General features: G+C 36.4%; 2 protein-coding genes across 5 annotated transcripts; both read left to right on the forward strand.

The window, feature by feature from the left end:
- The first annotated feature begins 41 nt into the window (after window positions 1–41).
- LOC109059735 (major facilitator superfamily domain-containing protein 6-like) lies at window positions 42–4,406 on the forward strand. 3 transcript variants are annotated; one of them, XM_019076911.2, is made up of 2 exons: window positions 42–269; window positions 1,325–4,406. In XM_019076911.2, exon 2 carries the CDS (start codon window positions 1,348–1,350, stop codon window positions 2,971–2,973), a length of 1,626 nt encoding a protein of 541 aa, XP_018932456.1. In that variant the 5' UTR covers window positions 42–269; window positions 1,325–1,347; the 3' UTR covers window positions 2,974–4,406. The 3 variants fall into 3 exon arrangements, with proteins under 3 accessions (XP_018932456.1, XP_018932449.1, XP_042585359.1); XM_019076904.2 differs by having other exon boundaries at window positions 48–226; XM_042729425.1 differs by lacking the exon at window positions 42–269 and adding an exon at window positions 1,079–1,188.
- Window positions 4,407–5,438: 1,032 nt separating this feature from the next.
- On the forward strand, window positions 5,439–20,401 carry LOC109059763 (bMERB domain-containing protein 1-like). Of its 2 annotated transcripts, none has more exons than XM_019076952.2 (6): window positions 5,439–5,734; window positions 13,251–13,374; window positions 15,739–15,812; window positions 16,722–16,836; window positions 18,224–18,280; window positions 19,393–20,401. In XM_019076952.2, exons 1-6 carry the CDS (start codon window positions 5,656–5,658, stop codon window positions 19,517–19,519), a joined length of 576 nt encoding a protein of 191 aa, XP_018932497.1. In that variant the 5' UTR covers window positions 5,439–5,655; the 3' UTR covers window positions 19,520–20,401. The 2 variants fall into 2 exon arrangements, with proteins under 2 accessions (XP_018932497.1, XP_018932489.1); XM_019076944.2 differs by having other exon boundaries at window positions 5,444–5,734; window positions 18,224–18,294.

Raw genomic sequence — 20,401 nt, forward strand, 5'->3', positions numbered from 1 at the left:
GCTTATTTTATCCTGTAAGTTCATGCTCTCACCAAAAGGTGGCGCTGTAAACTCAAAAACCAGGATTTGCTCTAAGCGCTGAGGTCGGCCGCTGGTTGTTTGTCAAGAGACGGAAAACTTGTTACACCTCACCTGGATACCGAGTGGACATGAAAGGCCAAAGAGAACTTTAATCGACAATATTCTGTGAAGCAAACCATGAGTTTACGGATACGATAGATCTCAGGTAACCAGCAGACGCTCAGCAATCTCGTGACGTGTTACAACAGGTGCGCGATGATGCTAAGTTACCTGTTACAGAGAGTTTGTCGTGTAGGCTACGTGCAGATGTTAAAAAGTTTTTTTTTATATATATATATAATTCTTCTTTATGCCAGTTTAAGCGATTTACAAGATTACAGAGGGCTGTACAGAAAACATCTGCTTAAACTGCTTGTTGAAAGTCTTTCAGGTTTCATTTTGTGAAATTGCAATACACTGACTGCACGCTGTCTTCCGAATTTGTTTAAATAGATACTTTTAATGAACTTTGCTCTCATGTGATGTTTCATTTTCTAGAAGTGTCCAGTTTTAGGAAATCATGGTGAGGGGATGTGTAGGCTACGTATAATTTAAACGCGGTTTGCTGGACACAGTTTTGCTCCATATGGAGCCTATGAACCCATGTGTTTTATGTTATGCTATGTTATGTGTTGCGATATACAATGATGATATCATGGTACTCTACGAAACCCTTCGAAGTATTATCCCATTAGAAACAGAAAATAGAAAATTAAATCATTTCTACCATCATAAATTATCATTTACTTTAGTACTGATGTAATACCATGTTTTTGGACATTTATTTTATATATATTTATTAATATTTTGTATAGCTATTTAATTTAACATACACATATATAATTAATATTTATATTTATTTCATATTTAATTGAAGGTAAATAATAGCATGCAACTGAAAGTCTAAAACAGGGGTGTCAGACCAGAGGGCCGGAGCCCTGCAGAGTTTAGATTCCACCATAATTAAACACACCTGATCAAGTCCAAACTACATGCTATGTGTGTTGGAGCAGGGTTGGAACTAAACTCTGAAAGGCTCCGGCTCTCCAGGATTTGAGTTTGACATCCCTGGTCTAAAATAACACAACATCTAAGAATGGAACAAAAATTCTACACATTCCACAAAAGGTGGTACTACCATAATAACTGCACAAACTGTTTTTTTTTTTTACATTTATCATCTTATACAACCACTTTATCATTGTTCTGCTAACTTGCATATATTTTTTCATTGAATTTTTTTCTTTTTCTTTAAACCACACAGAGCGCAAACTGAAGTCGACAAACATGAAGAAGAATGGAGCAATGCAGAAGAGCAAGCAGTGGAATGTGAGGAGAGCGGTCTGGCTGGCGGGAGTCTTTAACTTCCTTCATTCCTGTGGCTCCGGATGCCTCCTTCCCTTCCTGACCCTCTACTTCCGGCACCTGGGTCTCAACGCCGCCATGATCGGAATCATCATGGCGTCCAAGCACCTGCTCGCCCTGGTGTGGCGCCCGTTGTCTAGCGTCCTCACCAGGCAGTACGACAAACGGCGGACGGTCATAGTGGGCTCTCTGCTCAGCTCGGCATTGGTGGTTTTGACTCTTCTGCTCTTTCCGTCCACCGGAATCCAAGCTGAAAGTGGACGGTGTAACGCTAGTCAACCCGATGCTGATCCTACCCCCATTCTAGAGTGGACGACGGTTCCATCGCAATCAAATGCTACGGTTTACTCAATAAACCAGACATCTGTAATTACCGAACACCCTGTTGAAGTTACCACACTTGTAAGCTCCAACTGGTCAGCAAGAGGCCTGAGGTCTTTGAAGAAGCCTCAACAGGAAGAAGACCCTCACACTGAGTTCCTGGGAAGCCTGAAAGTTATGGATGCCCAGCATCAGATGTTCTTTCTGGTTCTCATTGTGATGGGTTTGTGGGAGTTCATGGCCGCCCCGTTGGAATGGACGGCTGATGATGGACTCTACGAATACTTGGATTTCGTAGACGCCACCGACCACCATAATGGCGTGAAGGTATGGAAGCAGCTTGGAGCTGCTTTTGGCAACTGTGCAGTTGGAGTTCTTGTTACCAGCCTGTTTTGTCTTACAGGAGCTACACTGGAGTTTTACTCCTACACTATATTCATGATCCTAACCATCCCTACAGCCGCCCTGCTTCCAATCTACCTCCGCAAGCGTGAGCGGCCCACTAGTACAGGCTTTAAGGCACTACAGTTGGTTTATGGGAACTCGCAGGCGATACTTTGTGTCGTCACTGTCATTTTGATGGGCATGGTGAACTCCGCTGTGTCGGATTTCCTCTTATGGCACATGCAGGACTGCGGTGCCACGGAAATCCACATGGGCATCTCTTTAGCCTTGGCGCACTTAAGCCAAGCTAGCTTTGCTCCAATTGCTGGCCATCTCTCCCGGATTCTAAAGTACCACGGTTGGTTACTAGTACTCGCCGTTGTTAGTTTAGCCCTGCAGTGTCTTTACTACTCCTTTCTGTGGGGCCCGTGGGCCGTAATACCTGCTCAACTGCTGGCAGGCTTCAGCACCGGCGCCCTCTGGTGGTCCGTAACATCGCAAAGTGAAGACATCGCTACTCCCGGCACTGAAAAGACCATTTTAAAGTTGTTTGAGGTACTTTCTCTGGAGTTGGGAGCAACATTTGGCAGTCTTGCGGCTGGGTTTGTGGTGCAAAAGTTTGGGGTCAAAGTGCTTTTCCAAGGCACCGCGGTCATTCTGGCTTTGTGGAGCAGCACTCTTGCCGTACTCAAGTGGAAGATTCCTCGGCAGCGCCGGATAAACTACTCACGCCTGCTGGCCACTGACACCGAGTTGAGCGAGTCGGAGTCAGATCAGGAGAAAGACTGGCTTGAGACGGCTATGGAAGACACTACGAGGAATAACAAGTGGACAAATAGATAAGTCTTAATCAATGGAAGGAAAAAAGTGATTTGTTAACAGTCGCCAAATAAAAAACTAAGAGCGAAATATCACTAATACTGTTTAGTATCTGCAAAGAATATTTTTTTTTACTCCTACTCTGTATTTTTGTCATGTTTTCCAATGTAAATATTTAAACATTTTTAAATTAATATGCATTTACTTGAGAAGTATAATGACATAAACAAGAACACAAGTCTTGTTTTCTAAGAAAATGTATGACATAAAACATGATTCGATATCTTTATATTGTTATAGTTCTCAAGAAATTAAGTCTTGTTTTCTGATAAAATTATCAAAATGAATTACGTTTATGCATAAAACAAGAAAAAAAATATCTGTCAGTGGGTTAAGAAGAATAACTTCATTCAAATGGAAAACAATATTAATATTCTTACCTCACTGACACCACATTAATGACTTAATATCTTAACATCTGAAGTCATTTTCCTTCTCAAATAAATGTGTCTTGATTTAGTTTTTAAATATCTGTGATGGAAAGCAACAAAAAAAATATTTTTTTTGCAGTCCATAAGGGCATGTTCTCATTCATCTTTATCATAATAACATACATCATGGATGACGTTATATCAATTAATTACTCTCTCCAGCCAGATACATTTTTATATGAGATTATTTAAAGCTTTGAGAGAAGACTTATAGTTCTAGTACTAATAGGAATATCCTAAAATGTACATCATCTTTTGTGTGTGAAGATGAGTTGTGTAACAGGTCAGCTCTTTCTTAGACTGAAGGGGTGGAGATAAGCTTATCTGGTTTTATTTCCTCTTTGCCAAACAGCAATAATCATGTGAGAAAATAGTGCCTGTTGTTTCCTCTTCACACCCGTTTGTTATGACTCATTATGTTTTGCAAATATTTGTGATCTGAAGCTAAGCCTCAGTTACATGTTATGGAGAAACCTTTTTATTTATTGTGCATGAGGCACTCACGTTCTCCACACTTAGGTATCACTTGAACAAGGGTTTATTGAAGGTAATCATAATGAAAGTATCTTACTTCTAGTTTAAGGGATTGTGAACTAGATGTTTGACTTATAAATGAAGTTTGCCAAACCTGTTTTGATGGGGAAAAAAATCTTCCCAAACTTGTTCTTGAGTAAATTTTCTTGTACAGCTGGTCTATAGAGTGTACTGGTCTATAGAGAATGATTTTTTTATTTTTATTTTTTAAAAAGAAAGGAAGGATGGGAATAAATATTCTTAACATTTCATGTTTGAAAAAAAAATAATAATTAACTGGTTATTTCCTCTTTCAACAAATGCATAAAGTTATTTTTAGTCATTTTGTCTAAATGTCTTGATAAGCTTTGTCCCATGTAAGGTGTACTTTGACCAAGTCTTAATCTTTTTATGCCATTATGTAAATAAATCAACGTGAATTTGCCGTGGTGACATTTCATGCCATAGCAGTGTGTCAGTGTTGATGTTGTTTCCTTTAGATCAGAATTAAAGCTCAAATCTAACCGCAAGCATTGACACCAGGGTCAGACCGCACAGCTAAATGTGCTTTCTCTTCAAAGGGTTAATCAGTCAATGCAACCAGGCAAGATTGTTACACTTCCTCAAGCTGAAACCCAACCCATGCACACAAACCTTATGTTGCAACCGTATGTTTAACTTTTATGTCCTGACAGTTAACTGGGATAAACCACTTGTTTTACAATCCAAATTAATATAAGCACATCCTTATGTTATCACAGAGGAAAGGCTGTAACAGACTGATAAAAAGTTTAGAAGAATTTGTGACAATTTGGGATAATTCTTTTACTGATAGGGACTGTGTTACATTGTATAAGCCAGTTTTACAGTGTTTTCTAATTAAACGATTTATTCATGTTACATTAATGTATGACTTTTATTTGTATTTTTTATTTATCTATTTTTAATATAAACATGGCATTATGACCGCTGACCCAAAGACTGAGAGTGATTCATGTTTTAAGTCACTTTGGTTAGATTAACGAGTTTTTACTTTCCACATTTGTCAACTTAAACAGAAAACATCCCAACAAAACATGTAAGCATTGTATTTATATAGTTTTACATAAATTTGTGATAATGCTAATTATTGCTTAATGGTAAATTATATATTAAATTTCAATTTTTTTTATTCAATTAGCATTTTTAAACCATGAGCCAGTTTATATATGACACGTATATTATTAGCGAATGTGTTCTATATTATTTAGTTGATATTATGACCAAAAGTTATCAATCACAAGTTAAGCACCTGAAATCAAAAAGCATAATATGCAAATGGCACATTTTCTAAACTTAAACGGTGAAGTCTCTATACAAAACTGTTTGTCACATTTGTCATAAGTAGGATGCATTTGATCTTGTAACTTCAAAAGGAAAAAAGATTTTAACATAATGTCAATTTCCCGTTATTCACAGGGTGGCGCTTTCAGGTAATGGGATAATCCTCTTGTTGAGCATCACTACAATGTATCACGCACTCACTCGCTCAGCGCATCGGCAGCAGGTGCGGGCGCGCGCATCACTGTGTGCATCACAGAGGACATGGAGTTAAAAACCTCCATCAGTGAAACTGCGCTTTGATTCACCGCACCGGCCGAAGAGCAGAGCAGCGACATTCTGATCCAGCTCAAACTTGAAGTGTGTTGTGGAGCTTGAAAGCATGGAGAAAGGGCGCAGCACCCCGAAACTCTACGGATCACTGGATAAAACAGAGCTCTGCGCAGACACGGGCAAACAAGGTGAGAATGTAATGATCATGCTTGACTTCAGTTTAACGTATGCATGAAAGACGTTACTTTTGCATTGATTTTGCAGTTCATCATTCAGTAACATCGTCAAGTAGCTTAGAAATTATAGTGTTATTATAGTGTCTCCAATTTAGTCCATAGTTACAGAAAGCTACGTGCAACGTATGTGAAGGATCTATGTGAATAAATTCGCTGTTTTTGAGAGTGCAACTGACGCGTTTCTATTCATATAAATAGACAAATTTGATGTAATTTTTATAATATAGTCCTAACTGTTCAAAACTATTATGAAACATACAGTACACTCTTAAAAATAAAGCTGCTTCAAAAAGTTCTTCACGGCGATGCCATAGAAGAACCATTTCTAGTTTCACAAAGAACCATTCAGTCAAAGGTTCTTTAAAGAACCATTTGTTTCTTACCTTTTTATAACCTGAAGAAGCTTCTTTCACCGCGAAGAAGCTTCTTTCACCACAAAGAACCTTTTGTGAAACAGAAAGGTTCTTCAGATGTTAAAGGTTCTTTATGGAACCATTTAGATAAAAAGCTTCTTCTATGGCATTGAAGAAGCACCTTTATTTTTAAGAGTGTAACTTTTCAAATTTTTCTTAGAGTATATTTGGTGAATGTTAAGTGGGTGTTCATTAAAAATAAAAAGCTCAGTTACTTCTTTTTTTTTTTAACCTGAAGTGTACTAACCATAAAGGGCATGGTTTGTCTCTCATTTAACAGTATAGGCTACATTTAAAGTTATTTTTCCTGTCAGGTCCCAGAATCGCTTTTACCCCAGGAAGCAGCTATTTGCTCATTCCTGCTTTCTTCTAATGATCCGACAAAAGAAATACAATCATGTTTTCATCATTATACAGACTGCTGTGGTTTCTTTGGGCTGACTAATGTCTAATCCTGACTAAACAAATCCTTATAAACAGATCTTGTGAAACCTGTTTCCCATTGGATCTTAAAACAACTGTACAGTACTATGTAGTTTTGTGTATTGTTGTGCCTTTAGAGCCCCCAACAGTAAATTTAGAGGAATTCACTGTTGCAATCCCTTATAAAAAATTAACTGTGGTTTTATTAAAGTAAAAGTGTAGTAACCATGTCATATTGACTACAATTTGTATAACCACAGTTTTACTACAAAAGCCATGGTTAAACTATGGTTAGAGTAGCAAGACCATGGTTAATTTGTGGTTACCATGGTTTTGTTTTTTCCCGCTCACCAAACTTACTTCTAGAACGGATGTTTTTGTGGAGCATGGAAAAGAAACAGAAGCCACTCGCCTTAAAAGTCAGTGTACCAACAGAATGAGTTTGGCAGTAAGTTATTCCTTTAAATGTTCCTTCTCACTTTAGTTGTAATGGAGACAACAGACTCTTGATCTTCTAGTACTTTCAAGGATTACAGGTTGGTTATATTCAAGCATAATTTGTTTACTCAAGGTGTATTCAGTTTATTTAACTAAAGACCATGAGATTATCAGTGATGGAGCATTTAAGTGATCATACACCCAAAAATGAAAATTCATTGGAAACCCATATGACTTTTTTTGTGTGAAACACGTTTTGAAGAATTATAGTCTATTTTTCAGACTGAGGCATTCAAACTTTAAAAAAAAAAGATACAAAAATTGGTGCATGCAACTCTTACACTGTGAAAAACAAGCCAAAAATTGATTCCAGTTATTTACTGATGATCTTCACCAGTCACGGAGTTGAACTTAAGAACCGAGCAGATTTGTAAACTAGACCAACGTTTGTTGGAGAGATTCAAGAGACTGTTTAATTGTGTCCCACATAAGAGACAAACAGATGGGGTCCCTATAATGTGTGGCAATGCCAAGAATACGTTCTGTTAATGTCCCGTCATTATAATTTTCATCTCAAGGCACAATATAGCAACATGATCAATTTGGATCATGCAATTAAAACTGTTACAGAAACACTTTTCATTCATTAACTGAAAGAATTCAGTTCTCCACATGACAAACTGTTTTTATGCTTTAGCTTTTCTGCATGACATAACTGAATATCTCAATAAATTGAATCGGAGAAGTCAGAGGAGGTTCATCGGTTGATGTACGAGTCTGTTAAAGGCTTTCATTTTAATTTAATGTGGTCTGGGGAGTCTCAACTGTTAGCCAAACCGTTGTCCACATCTTATGTAATGATTACAGGAATAGTTCGCCAATAAATTAAGGTTTGCTGAAATCTGCTCACCCTCAGGCCATCCAAGATGTAGATGAGTTTGTTTCTTCATCTGAACAGATTTGGAGAAATGTAGCATTAAATCACTTGCTCACCAATGGATCCTATGCAGTGAATGGGTGCCGTCAGAATATGAGTCCAAACAGCTGATAAAAACATCACAATAATCCACACCACTCTAGTTCATCAGTTAACATCTTCTGAAAAGCTGCATCTTTGTAAGAAACATCCATCAAGACATTTTTAACTTCAAACCATTGCCTCTGGCTTAAAAATATGAGGCTTCTATCCATAATATTACCTTCTCCAGTGAAAAAGTCATCCTGGTGCAATTTTATAACAAGATAAAACACCAGCACTGATTTTGTAACAAACAAAGAATCATGCACATCCACTTTGTACTGTTCGCACGCTCTGGTATGTGTCCGCTACAAAAGAGTTTTGACTTTACAGCTGAAAACCTCAGATCAAATCTCAAATGTGCTTTCTAGACAAGAGTGTTTCAGAGCAAAGCACCTGAACTCTAACCCATATTGAAAGTCCACAGTTCACAAGCACTTCTCATTAAGTCTGATAGATCTTGACAGAATCTGCCTAGAAAGGTGTAAGAAACTCCTCCAATCCTTTGGCACAATAATCTGACTAGAATCAGTTTTTGAATGCAGTGACATTAATGGTTAGAGTTTCACCTTTCAGAAGAAACAAATACAAGTAAAGATGTAAAAAGAACTGTATTCCTCACATCTCTTGGGTTTTGCTGGATAACAAGGCCGCAGTGCATGTTTCGTAGTACTTTGATGCTGTGTGTGCAATGTGTGCGTAGGCAGAAGAAACATGGTTTTAAATTATATCTAAACACTAAGGGTTGGTTTCAGTGACCCGTAGTAAATTATGCCTCAGTACTTCCATGCATTTTTAAATTGCACTAAGTGTAATTGCATAAATAATGACAAACATGTTTTCTGATTACTTCCCTTCTTTCCACATTGGTTGGACAAACAGTGTTCATAGTGTTTTACAGAAACCTTTAATGTTCAGTGCCGGCAGCTCTGGTAAACTGTGATCAAATGCTTTGTGTGTGTGTGTTGTCGTGCCGCATGAGCTGGTGTAGGAGTGTCTCCAGGCATTGTGATTGAAACTGTGAAGACTGATTGACACTGAGATCATGTGAGATCCCAGCGCCTCCTCTGTTCCAACAAGAATGACGTAGATTTACACCAGGTCTAAGGGATTCTCAAGTGTAGGAGATGTGCCAACCTGATCTGTTATTGTCACATTAATGTTTGAAAGGCTGTTGATCCACCTACTATCATCATTTACAATATAATAAGATTTTTTTTTGGCTATAGTACAGATGCTAGTAGAAGACTAACTTAGACCAGCATGAATCTTGATGATGGTTCATGGCTCATGTAAGAAATTTTTGGGTTATATTTTGCACACGCACACGCACACACACACACGCACACGCACACGCACACACACACACACACACACACACACACGCACACTTGCTTAATTGTCATGAAAATAATCTCAGTGCAAAATCATACATGGCTAATTATAGGCTTCATTTATTTTTAGTTTATTTTCAGTAAAGATGGACAATTCTTTTCAGTTTTCATAACACTCAAAAAACATAACAATCAAAATCATTCCAAGATCCTGCTGGGTTACACATCCCCTTGTTAGGAATCACTGGCTTAGCTGATCCTCAGACATGTTTTTACTGTTTTCAAGTGACTAAGAAACCTCATGTTCACATTCTTGCATTTCTTCCATCTCCATCTGAATCCTGTCTGACTCCTTACCTGTTCCCTGTCAGAGTTCACTGCTGTTTTGATACGTGAAGCTGTGAATTCCTGTCAGTCCTACAGGGTTCTCCACGAGTGAGACAGAGCAAGTCTGAAGTCATGAGAATATATCTGTCAGGACTGATCTGAAACATATGGGTGGGCGGCAATGACTCACACACACACATATTGTACATCTCAGCACACTGACCAGACCACATCAGACTATCCCATAATCCTGCTCTTGATTTATTAGCCCTGTTTTCCATCCCTTTTGCTTTCCCTTGGTGGATGTGGTTTGTTTAGACGTATTTTCTCACTGATTGTCAGGCAATTAAAAGCCAATATCTGCTCAGCGCTCTGAGGTGACTCATAGCTTATAGTGTTACCGAGGGCAGAGAGAAAGAGAAAGCACTGAAGTGGAGAGATGGAGGGATAAAACATGTACCTTATATCAGAACAATGTGTTCGCTCTATACAGCCTGAGAAAGGTGTCAGTGTCAGCCACCAGTAAAAACACAGATAGCACCATCTGTAAGCAAGTGAACTTGGGTTTTCTGTTAATCGCTAGATATAAAGTTTAACCCCTTAAAGATGCTGTGTGATGCACCTTTAAATAGATGACTCTAGTTTTCCCGTGAATGTTTTTGTTTTCCAGACTCAGATTCACTACATCTCTTTTCCAAACCGACTTGTTTTCTACTCTGCACATAAAATGCCATTAGTTATATCTAAAACAGTTTATTTTCTATAAGCTAATAAATGTTCACTATCTTTCAAAGGTTTGGGGTTAGTATTTTCTGATAAGAAATTAATACAAATGAACAATTCAGCAAGGATACATAAAATTGATCAAAGCTGACAGTAAAGACATTTATAATGTTACAAAAGATTTTTATTTCAAATGTACTGTTCTTTTGAACTTTCTATTCATCAACAAAACCTGAAAAAACAAATGTATCACAGTTTTCACAAACATAGCAGCACAACTGACTTCAAAATTGATGATAATAATAATAAATGTTCCCTGAGCAGCGAATCAGCATATTAGAATGATTTCTGAAGGATTATGTGACACTGAAGACTGTAGTGATGATGCTTAAATTGTTAAAATATTTACAATATTACTGTTTTTACTGTATGTGCGATCAAATAAATGCAGCCTTGGTGAGCAGAAGAGACTTGACTTCTTTCAAAAAAAAAAAAATTTTTAAATCTTACCTACACAGAACTTTTGAACAATATATATGTAAACAAAGCCATTTATTCCGTGTGTGTGAAAACTTGTTGGCTTTTATATGTTATTGCATGTTAAAACATTATCTGGAAAGAAATATATTTTTTTATTAGAACACAGGGAAATGTGCATCACAAGGAAAGTGATATTAATATTTAGAAACAAATGAAAAATATCTTCCCCCAACACTGCACGCATATTTACTTTTTATTTGTTACTGTTAGAATCCATTTTTCATGGACCCCCATGTGCCCTCTTGTGGCCCCCTCGACCCCAGTTTGAAAATCCCTGTTTGAAATCATGGTATTCCTTTGTTTTGTATCTTGGTGAGTCATGAATCAAATAATATCACACTGACCTTTTGATAAGTAAATGTGTTCAAGATCAAACATAAATCAGGTTTGTCCACTATATCAGAGAGATATTGTTCATAGAGGACTCTTAAATCTTGATAACCTCATAAGTATTGCCTATTACTATGTAACAGCAGACTCCTTTAATAAAGGGTGCTTACACATGCTCTTTTTAAGCTTACATGCACTAAAAAAAAATCATAGTAACAATAATATTCCTTTAACACAGTTGCTTTGGTATTTCAACAAAGGACAGCAATGAAAAATACTGAACGACCCCAACAGCCCATACAGAGACACTTACATATTACATATAATATTTGTTTTATATAGGCCTACTGTATATATATATATATATATTAGTTATTATAGATGTGGCATTATAGGTATATGTAGTGTCGTTCCAGTCAAGATTACATAATTCATATTTATTTTAGGTTAATTTTCATATACATTGGTGTAAAATAAGTGAAATGCTGTTTGTGTTTGCTTTGCACCAGGGATCGCAGTGGCCTTGACCAGAGTGCTACTGTATTTGGGGGTCAATCCCATTGTTTTTGAAATCCAATAACTGTGTAGGGCCCAGGTTGTTGCCATAGAGACAGAACTTAGTTTATGAGGCATTGCAGTTGTTGAACACATCATAGGATAAGCCAAATGAGTCATCGGAGGATACGCTTTTTAGGGAGCAAAGGCTTTTTCACAAGGCTGAAAGCCTTTGAAATGCAGACATCAAATTGAGAAGTGGAATTGTAAAAAATGAATGTGCAATGATGGTGTAGATAGAAAATAAATCAAATAACCTTGTTTTATCTTGCTGTTTGGACAAAGTTACTTAAAGGAGTAGTTCACCCAAAAATAAAAATGTACTCACCCTCAGGCCATCCAAGATGTAGATGAGTTTGTTTCTTCTTCTGAGCAGATTTGGAGAAATTTGGCATTACATCACTTGCTCACCAATGGATCCTCTGCAGTGAATGGGTGCCGTCAATCCAAACAACTGTTAAAAACATCACAATAGTCCAAAAACTGTTATTCTTCATCAACTATCACTAGACAAACTTAATAGTAACAGTAACAGTTTTTAATATTTAATATGAAATTTGGTGCCTTTCAGTTTTATTAGTATCTGATTCATCAGATGCCTGTATACACAACCAAGTAATCATACAGATGTATATATAGAGCACTGACTCTCTGAATCAGTGCTACATGCAATAAAACAAAGATGCTGGTCTGTCACGGAGTGACCAGAAGATTCTCACCCACCCTCGGATTCATGCAGAGTTCAGTACTAATAACACGAGCCCAATTAACACAGTGACGAGCATCATACACAACACACACTGTGCCACCGTCACCCAACTCTTCAGCTTCAGCCTGATTTGAAATGTGACTGGTCAACACCAGGATGCTTGTTAGTTGATTCGGGATCAGAGAAGCCCTGCTTCTGTAGAAATGTGTGATCATGCTGTAATTATTTTTATCTTCAAGGGGAAGACAACAAACTGGTAAAACAGTATAAAATATCTAATACAAAGTTTGGTCAATGTCTGTTTCTCTGGAATACTGTCATGCATGTCCTAAAATGCAATTATATTATATACAAATATCTAAACATTCTTAAATCAGGATTCAATTACCCGAGAAGCAAAATGATGTGAGATAATAAATCTTGTTCTTCTGAAAAAATGTGGCTAAATTTATTGACTTTAAAATCTTTTTAAACCTAAAATAAAAATGTTTGCCAGTGGGATAAGAAAAAACTCGTTTGTTTCCTCTTTAAATTGTTTATTTGCTGTTTTTCTTGTTTAAGTTACTTAATTTTGATACATTTTTCAGAAAACAAGACTTAATATCTTAAGTAATTGTGCTCCTCATGTCCATGTGCCTTCATGTGTTCTTCATCACAGCTGAAGAGGATGTGGTGTCCATGGCTGACTCCACCATCACTGTGGAGGACATCGAGGGAGAGCTGTTCAGAATCGAGAGGATAAAGGACGCGCTGGTCCGGAAAGAGTCTGAGCTCAGATATATGTGAGTTTTACTGTGTTTTTTTTGTTTTTGTTTTTTACTATGATAGGGCCTGAGATGACTCTTTTACATGCAAGGTTAAAGGAATAGTTAAAACATTAAAACTTTTCACCCAAGATGTAGATGAATCTTCTTAATCAAACTAACACACAATGAAAAATCTAACATTACATCACTGTAACGATATAAAAATAAATAAAACTTTAATCACCAAAATAAACATAAAACAGCGCAACCAAAAACCAAACACAAAATAAAGCCCAGGCCTGGTCCTCTCTCGTCCTTCACTATCGTCGCTCCTCTTTTGTATCCTCCCAATCTCCTCCGTGGGAATCGAGACCGGCGAGTGGAGCAGGTGTCGCTCATTTCCCAATCACTCCACCAGCCTCGCTCCGTTCCCACGGCTCTCGGCCCCGCCCCACTCGTCACAATCACTTGCTCACCAGTGGATCCTCTGCAGTGAATGGGTGCCGTCAGAATGAGAGTCCAAACAGTTGATAGAAACATCACAATAATACACAAGCACCTTACGGGGATGCACAGTGCAACATAAATGAAAAAATCAGTCTGTACGAAAAATCGATTAACACTGCATTATAAATATACTTTATTCTTATAAAAATACCTGCGATGGCTTGAACACATATAAACCATATGTTGTCACAATCGTATGTTTATTGTATTGATGTTTCGGTAAAGCGTCTCTATTCCCATTTTATTCAGCTACAGCAATAGCTGGATGCCTTTGCCCATATAAGGGATTTCCTGAAACGTCACAAGTTCTATTACTTCTGTGATGCGCTCGTGAAGATTATGTAAGAGGGCACAAATAAAACAGATTTTACATTACAGGATGTGCATTCTCACAAATTCTCATTTTTCTCTCAGTGGATGCATACGATTTCCTGACAAAAATTAAGAAATTACTGTCACAGATTTTTTTTTACCATAATAATTTAATATTTTATAATAAAGCCTAGACATTTCTAATGAATGATTAACAGGTCATCCAGCAATATAATAATTATTATATTTATTCTTAAATACTCTGTGTTGTATAGTGAAACAATGTTATCACAATAGTAATATTTCTTATTTTGTTTAATTTTTTATAAAGTAATAATATTAGAACATTAATGTCATGTTTAAGTGATGAACTGCACTACTTGTGGTTGTTTAAGAGATGGTAATATGTTTTAATCTTGTGCTAAATGTTAAGGTGTATTCACACAGATGTATCATCCTTATTAATTGTCAAAACAAGCTATACAATGAAAGTAGATGAGGACAATTCACATTTATTAAATGGGGGAAAAAAACAGCGTGGATATTCTGCAAAATGTTCATTGCATGCTATGCCTTTAAAAAATAATCAGAGAAAAAATGTCACATTGACTGTCATTCCTTGTTTTTTTTATTCAATAACAGTTATTATGTGTGTACAAATTATGAGATACATGCCTAGATGAGATAAAAGCAGGGGAAATTGTTGAGGACATTTACTGATAAAAGGATTCACTGCATTTATTTACAACAGTAGCATCTGATGGGAGTCTGTCACAAGCCCTGCAAGTGAGATTTGTCTGTTATGACAGTAATATGTGTCTGCCGGAGCTGAATATAAACTGCAAATGTATGTGTCTGCCTTGTTATTTGTGTGTGTATGACAGGAATGTGAATACTATCTAGCAAAACACATTATCTGTTATTTCATTTCTGAACAGAGACTACTTTGGCATCAACCAGTAAAATCTGTTTTCAGTAAAGTTGTGGTGTATTCACACTTCCCCGGCTAACAAAACAAACATTTTGTTATGAAAGTTATGAAAACATTTCAGAATGTTCAAAGCGTCCTTTTTTTTATAATGTTTAAACATGTTTTTTCTTGGTTATCGGAATGTTTAAGGAACGTTATGTTTTATCCTTTCATGAACATTATGGGATTGTTACTTTTGAATGTTTTCTAAACATTCTGTAACAATTAGTAACTTTAAACAAAAAACTGCTATACAAACATCTAACTAAAACATGTCAGAAAAATTAACAATGAATGATGTGTACATAATGTGCTGATGTTTTGAGAACATTATTACAGTCCTAATAACTTGAGCAAACATTCTGTTAACGTTCATAATTTTAAAACAACCTTGCAAGAACCTCTGCCACTTTCCCTGTTTGCTCTGTACTTTGATTTCTGACTTGATTGGAAAATGTTTTGCAGTGTGGGGAGGTTTTAACATCACTTTTGCATATTATTTTTTTTAAATAAAACCAAGGATTTCGATTACTGTTTTAAAGAAAAAAAATCTCAATTACTTTGATTTTTCTTCATTTTTTTTTTCTTTTCATTTTTTCTTCCTTTTTCAGGATGGACGACATCCAGTTGTGTAAGGAGATCACAAGGCTCAAAAAAGAACTCCAGAAATTAGTTTCAATCCCAGGTATGTTCACCAAAAATGCTGCACCAGAATATGAAGCATTAATATCTTGCTGTTGCATTTAGCCTGTGAAATGATAGAGATCTCATTCTCAGTGGTGAAGAACATCTGTTTTTATTTCCTACCATGCAGAGCAGAGACAATGAGCAGCTCCCTGATGCTTTAAACTGCTCTAAACCAAACAGCACATCTGTTAGACACTCAAGTAATTGTTTCTTCTTCAGTACTTGTTTACTGCTGAAACCTCATTTTGCAAGTTCATACGAAGCTTGTACACACATAAGAGGTTATTTATCTAAACTGGCAGATAATAATATTGTGTGTACCATCCAAGTGGGAAACAAGTCACATTCCAGTGCGAGTGATGTCCATTTATTCTGAGACCTTCTGTGTACTTTGATATTTTATCATATCTATCATCACTTACTCACCTCATGTTGATCCAAACCAGAATGACTTTCTGTGTTCACAACAAAAGGCAATATTTAGAAAAAATAAAATAAAATCTTATTTTCAATATAAAAAATACACTGGAAAAATGGTGTAGGATTTGCTTTAAAAAAGAAAAAAGTTAAGGAACAGTTTTCACTGATTCTCAGTTTTACAAATAATTACAAAGAAAACACAAGTAACACACTGAATTAAACACAATGTTGTTAAGTAGAAAGACTGAAATAACTCTAATAATTTGTTTGTTATATCTTCAAAAAAAAATTATAATGTGTAGCATACAATGATGCTGAAAAGCTGTTCGAAACAGTTGTGCTGCTTAATATTTTTAGATGCATTTAAATTTTTCGTGATCCTCTGATTAATAGAAAGTTCAAAAGAACATTATTTCTTTGAAATGGATATCTTTTTGTAACATTATAAATGCCTTTACCTTCATGTGTGCTCCAATGTCCTTTGCAGACAAAGACAAGTCAAATGAGGACAGACAGCGTGAGGAAGAACTACTTCAGCAGATCCAGAAGCTGGTGGAGACGCGGGACTTTCTAGTGGACGACATGGAGTTTGAGAGGCTCAGGTCAGTTTTAAAGAGCTGCCGGCTTTCAGCGACAGCAACATAGGCCACAACCCTTTAGATTGCCGGCTAGCATGCGTGACTGTCGGCCCTAAGAATGTGTTTTGTGCCTCTTGTGGCTGTTCCCTCATCTGTGAAGATACTGCAATCCAATTACCCTCCACTTGAAGCCAATAATTCACACACACACACACACACACACAAACCTCACATCATACTCACAGACGGTCCCAGAGGCTCTGATTCTGAGAGACCAGCGAGAATGATTTGCAAGCAAGAAAGGAATGGAAAAAAGAAAAAAGATGTGGTTTTTCGGTGGGTTGGAATGATTGCCATCTGCCAAGACCTCACGACTGTGTGTGTGTGTGTGTGTGTGTGTGTGTGTGTGTGTGTGTGTGTGTGTGTTTGCGTGTGTGAGTAATGGTGAGTGACCCACACATCAGTACCCAACACCAATGAAATCCTCACAGTTTATTCATGGGATAAATGAGCCGCCATCACCCACATGATAAGCAGTTATACACGGATGGATAGTGGAGAGAGAGAGAGAGACGGTGAAAAACTTGGTTGCACACTAAACCAGTGTGCTAAGAGAATAATTGATTGTTTGGAGCTTGAGTGTGAATGTTTGGTTAATGCTCAGTGTCTAACTTCACAGCATGTGAGTTTGGTTTTACATTTTAGGGACTGAAAAAATAGAAAACTGTGTGGCATTGTGGGGAGCAAACAAAAACTGATCAAGAAAATTGGCTTAGTATACATGCAGATTAATATCACAATGAAAATATGTAAATGCAGAAAGCTTAGTGTGATTGTTAGGTTAAAAATCGGGATCATTTGCAATGATTTTGTATAAAAAGCTTAAAAAAATCTGTTTTAATTTATTTAATTGAAGTCTGAAATATATTAAAGTAAGAACAGATTCAGAATAAGATTCAGTTTTATTCACAAATGATTTTTTTTTATAATATTGTAATGATGCATGATAGCTTTAGTGAGTTGATACAGTTTATACAGTATATGAATAAATAGTGGCAAAAAAATGCTGATATGTGCTTTTGTAAAATTCCAGTGCATCAACAAACGTTTGCATTAGTGTGGCAATTTAAAAGTTTGGGGTAAGTAAGATTTTTAAGAAATTAATACCTTTGTTTAGCTAGTATGAATTAAATTAATCAAAAATGTCAAAGACATTTATTAATGTTAAAAAAGATTTCTATTGAAAAAAAAATTATAATTAAAATTGCATCACAGTTTCCAAAAAAAAAAAAAAAAAAAACTAATCTCACAGACCCCAATCTTTTGAATGGCATGTGCACATGAAAATGTATCTTGACTTATGTATGTGTTTGTGCATTTGCCTTTCTGACGTCTGTTATTCTCCACTCAGAGAGCGAGAGGAGGACAAAGAGATGGCTGACTTCCTACAGACCAACATTCCCAACAGGTGCAGCATGAAAAGTATGTGTGTGTTACTGTGGTGCTGTGAGCTCAAGGCCAAGCTCTTAAACCTCCGTTTTTCAGCTTTGAATGCACAAATTAACATAACAATACATTTTTTGAGCATCTCCGTAATTGTTTTACTCACTGCCTGCTCAAATTTAATGAAAATGCAAACTGGAGAAATTAATAAGGAATCTTTATTGTTAGAAGCGTGAATGTTAATTCTGTTCTCGGGGTGTTAAAACGTTGTCTTCATTTGTTTCCTGTAGTTCAAAACTAAAAAGCTAGTTCAGAACTGAAATGAACAGTGCAGAAGTACACGAATGCCACTGAAAGTGGGAAGGCTTGACTGTAAATGAGAGAGAACACATTCAAATACTAATCAATGTTGTAGTGAGAGTTTGAAAGGTCTCACAAAAATATAAAATATTTCATAATCTTTAGTGCTGCTTTTTAAAAGCTTATGAACTGAGCTATTCACTCAAAATAGACATTCTATTTTAATTCATCTGAACTCAGCCCAACTCTATTCCACAGTTCAGTTCAGTGTGATTCAAGTCAGATTGATTTCAAGTGCTTTTTTCACAACACAATTTTTCTAAATCTAATAGCAGTTATATTATATAACTATATATCATATAACACAAGTATATTGTATGCATGTGGATAAATATCCAACTTTATATAAAAAGCTGGGTAACAATATAGTTACATTTTGCAAATGTTTCACCATGAATGAACTGTTTATATTTTTAAAAATATTGTGTTTATTTGTTATATTATTTTATTTAGTATATTTATTTAATAAATTCACAATTAATTACAAAGAAACAGCAAGTAACATTGAATTAAACAATAAATTTTGAAGTAGAGACTGAAATAGTATTTTCTTGTCAAATGTACTCCAGTAATCTTTGTTCTATTTACTACTTTGAATTATTTATTTTTTTTACAGTGCACAGATAATTTCAACTCATCTAATTGGCATCCCAATTATATTTGCAAATGTTCTGGTATGAATATACCTCTGCGCTGATGCTCGATAGTGTTCAGAGATGCTTGAGTGTGATTCAGAGAAGGTCACTGCCTTTCTCTCTCTCGCTCGCTCTCTTTTAGCTCACAACAAGGACAAGAGAATGACGTCCAGAGCCCAGCAGACCTCGTCTCCTTACGTGACCAAGACAGGTGTCACCCTGCTGAAAGAGTGCTGCGGCTTCACCTGCTCCATCATGTAGATACGTGAATGTAAAACAGCCCTCAGATCCGTGATTCAGCACAATATTTTCAAGCACTCTTTCACATTACATTTCAGAACAGACAGCAGTGCGTGAGCTTATGAACTGAGCTATTCACTCAAAGTAGACATTCTATTTTAATTCATCTGGTGATGTTCATATTATGCATAATTATTGCATTAACCTAATCAAGGAGACTTCCAGAATTAGCAGTGTGATTAAATAGTACGGACAGTGTAGCCTTAGTTCAGTTATCATTTATTCACCTATAATGTTGATCCAAACATGTATGAGTTTCTTTATTCTGCTGAACACAAAAAGATATTTCGTAGAATGTTGTGGTTCCCCATTGCTTCCGTTGTATTTTTTTATACTATGGAAGTCTGTGAAACCAAAAATATAAGAATGCCAGCATTCTTCGAAATGCCTCTGTGGCTCACAGAAGCAAGATATTCAGACAGATCTGGAAGAAGGTGAGTAAATGAAGACAGAATTCGTATTTTTGGCTGAACCATTCTTTTAAAGCAGACCAAGACTAACGTCAGGCTCAGGTGCAGAATTCCCATGAGCAGTTGTTAAGCTCTTGTTCTTGTTAGCACATTATTTCCTCCCTTCCTTCTTGCAAAAGACTAAATTATCTGTTGTGGAGTTGCATCACCAGCCAACCACAATGTATGCCACCAAAAACACTGACATTGTCCTTGGGTTTAGAAGGAATAGTTCACCTAAAAATGAAAATTCTGTCAATTTTTGATGATAAGGAAAGCACTGGTGTCTGAAATCTCACCAGTTAGGCTAGATAGAAAAATACTTTGACTCACTTGAGATTTGCATCGGGAAATGAATTCAGTGCACAGTAGGGTTATTTTAGTTCACTAAAACTAAAACCA

The sequence above is a fragment of the Cyprinus carpio genome, chromosome A3 (genome assembly GCF_018340385.1).
Source record: "Cyprinus carpio isolate SPL01 chromosome A3, ASM1834038v1, whole genome shotgun sequence".
NCBI lineage: Eukaryota > Metazoa > Chordata > Actinopteri > Cypriniformes > Cyprinidae > Cyprinus > Cyprinus carpio.

Coding starts and splice junctions, on each gene's coding strand:
- LOC109059735 (XM_019076911.2), top strand. CDS start 1,348: ATGAAGAAGAATGGAGCAATGCAGAAGAGCAAGCAGTGGAATGTGAGG.
- LOC109059763 (XM_019076944.2), top strand. CDS start 5,656: ATGGAGAAAGGGCGCAGCACCCCGAAACTCTACGGATCACTGGATAAA. Junction 16,837..18,223: donor ATGGAGTTTGAGAGGCTCAG/GTCAGTTTTAAA, acceptor TTCTCCACTCAG/AGAGCGAGAGGAGGACAAAG. Junction 18,295..19,392: donor CAACAGGTGCAGCATGAAAA/GTATGTGTGTGT, acceptor GCTCTCTTTTAG/CTCACAACAAGGACAAGAGA.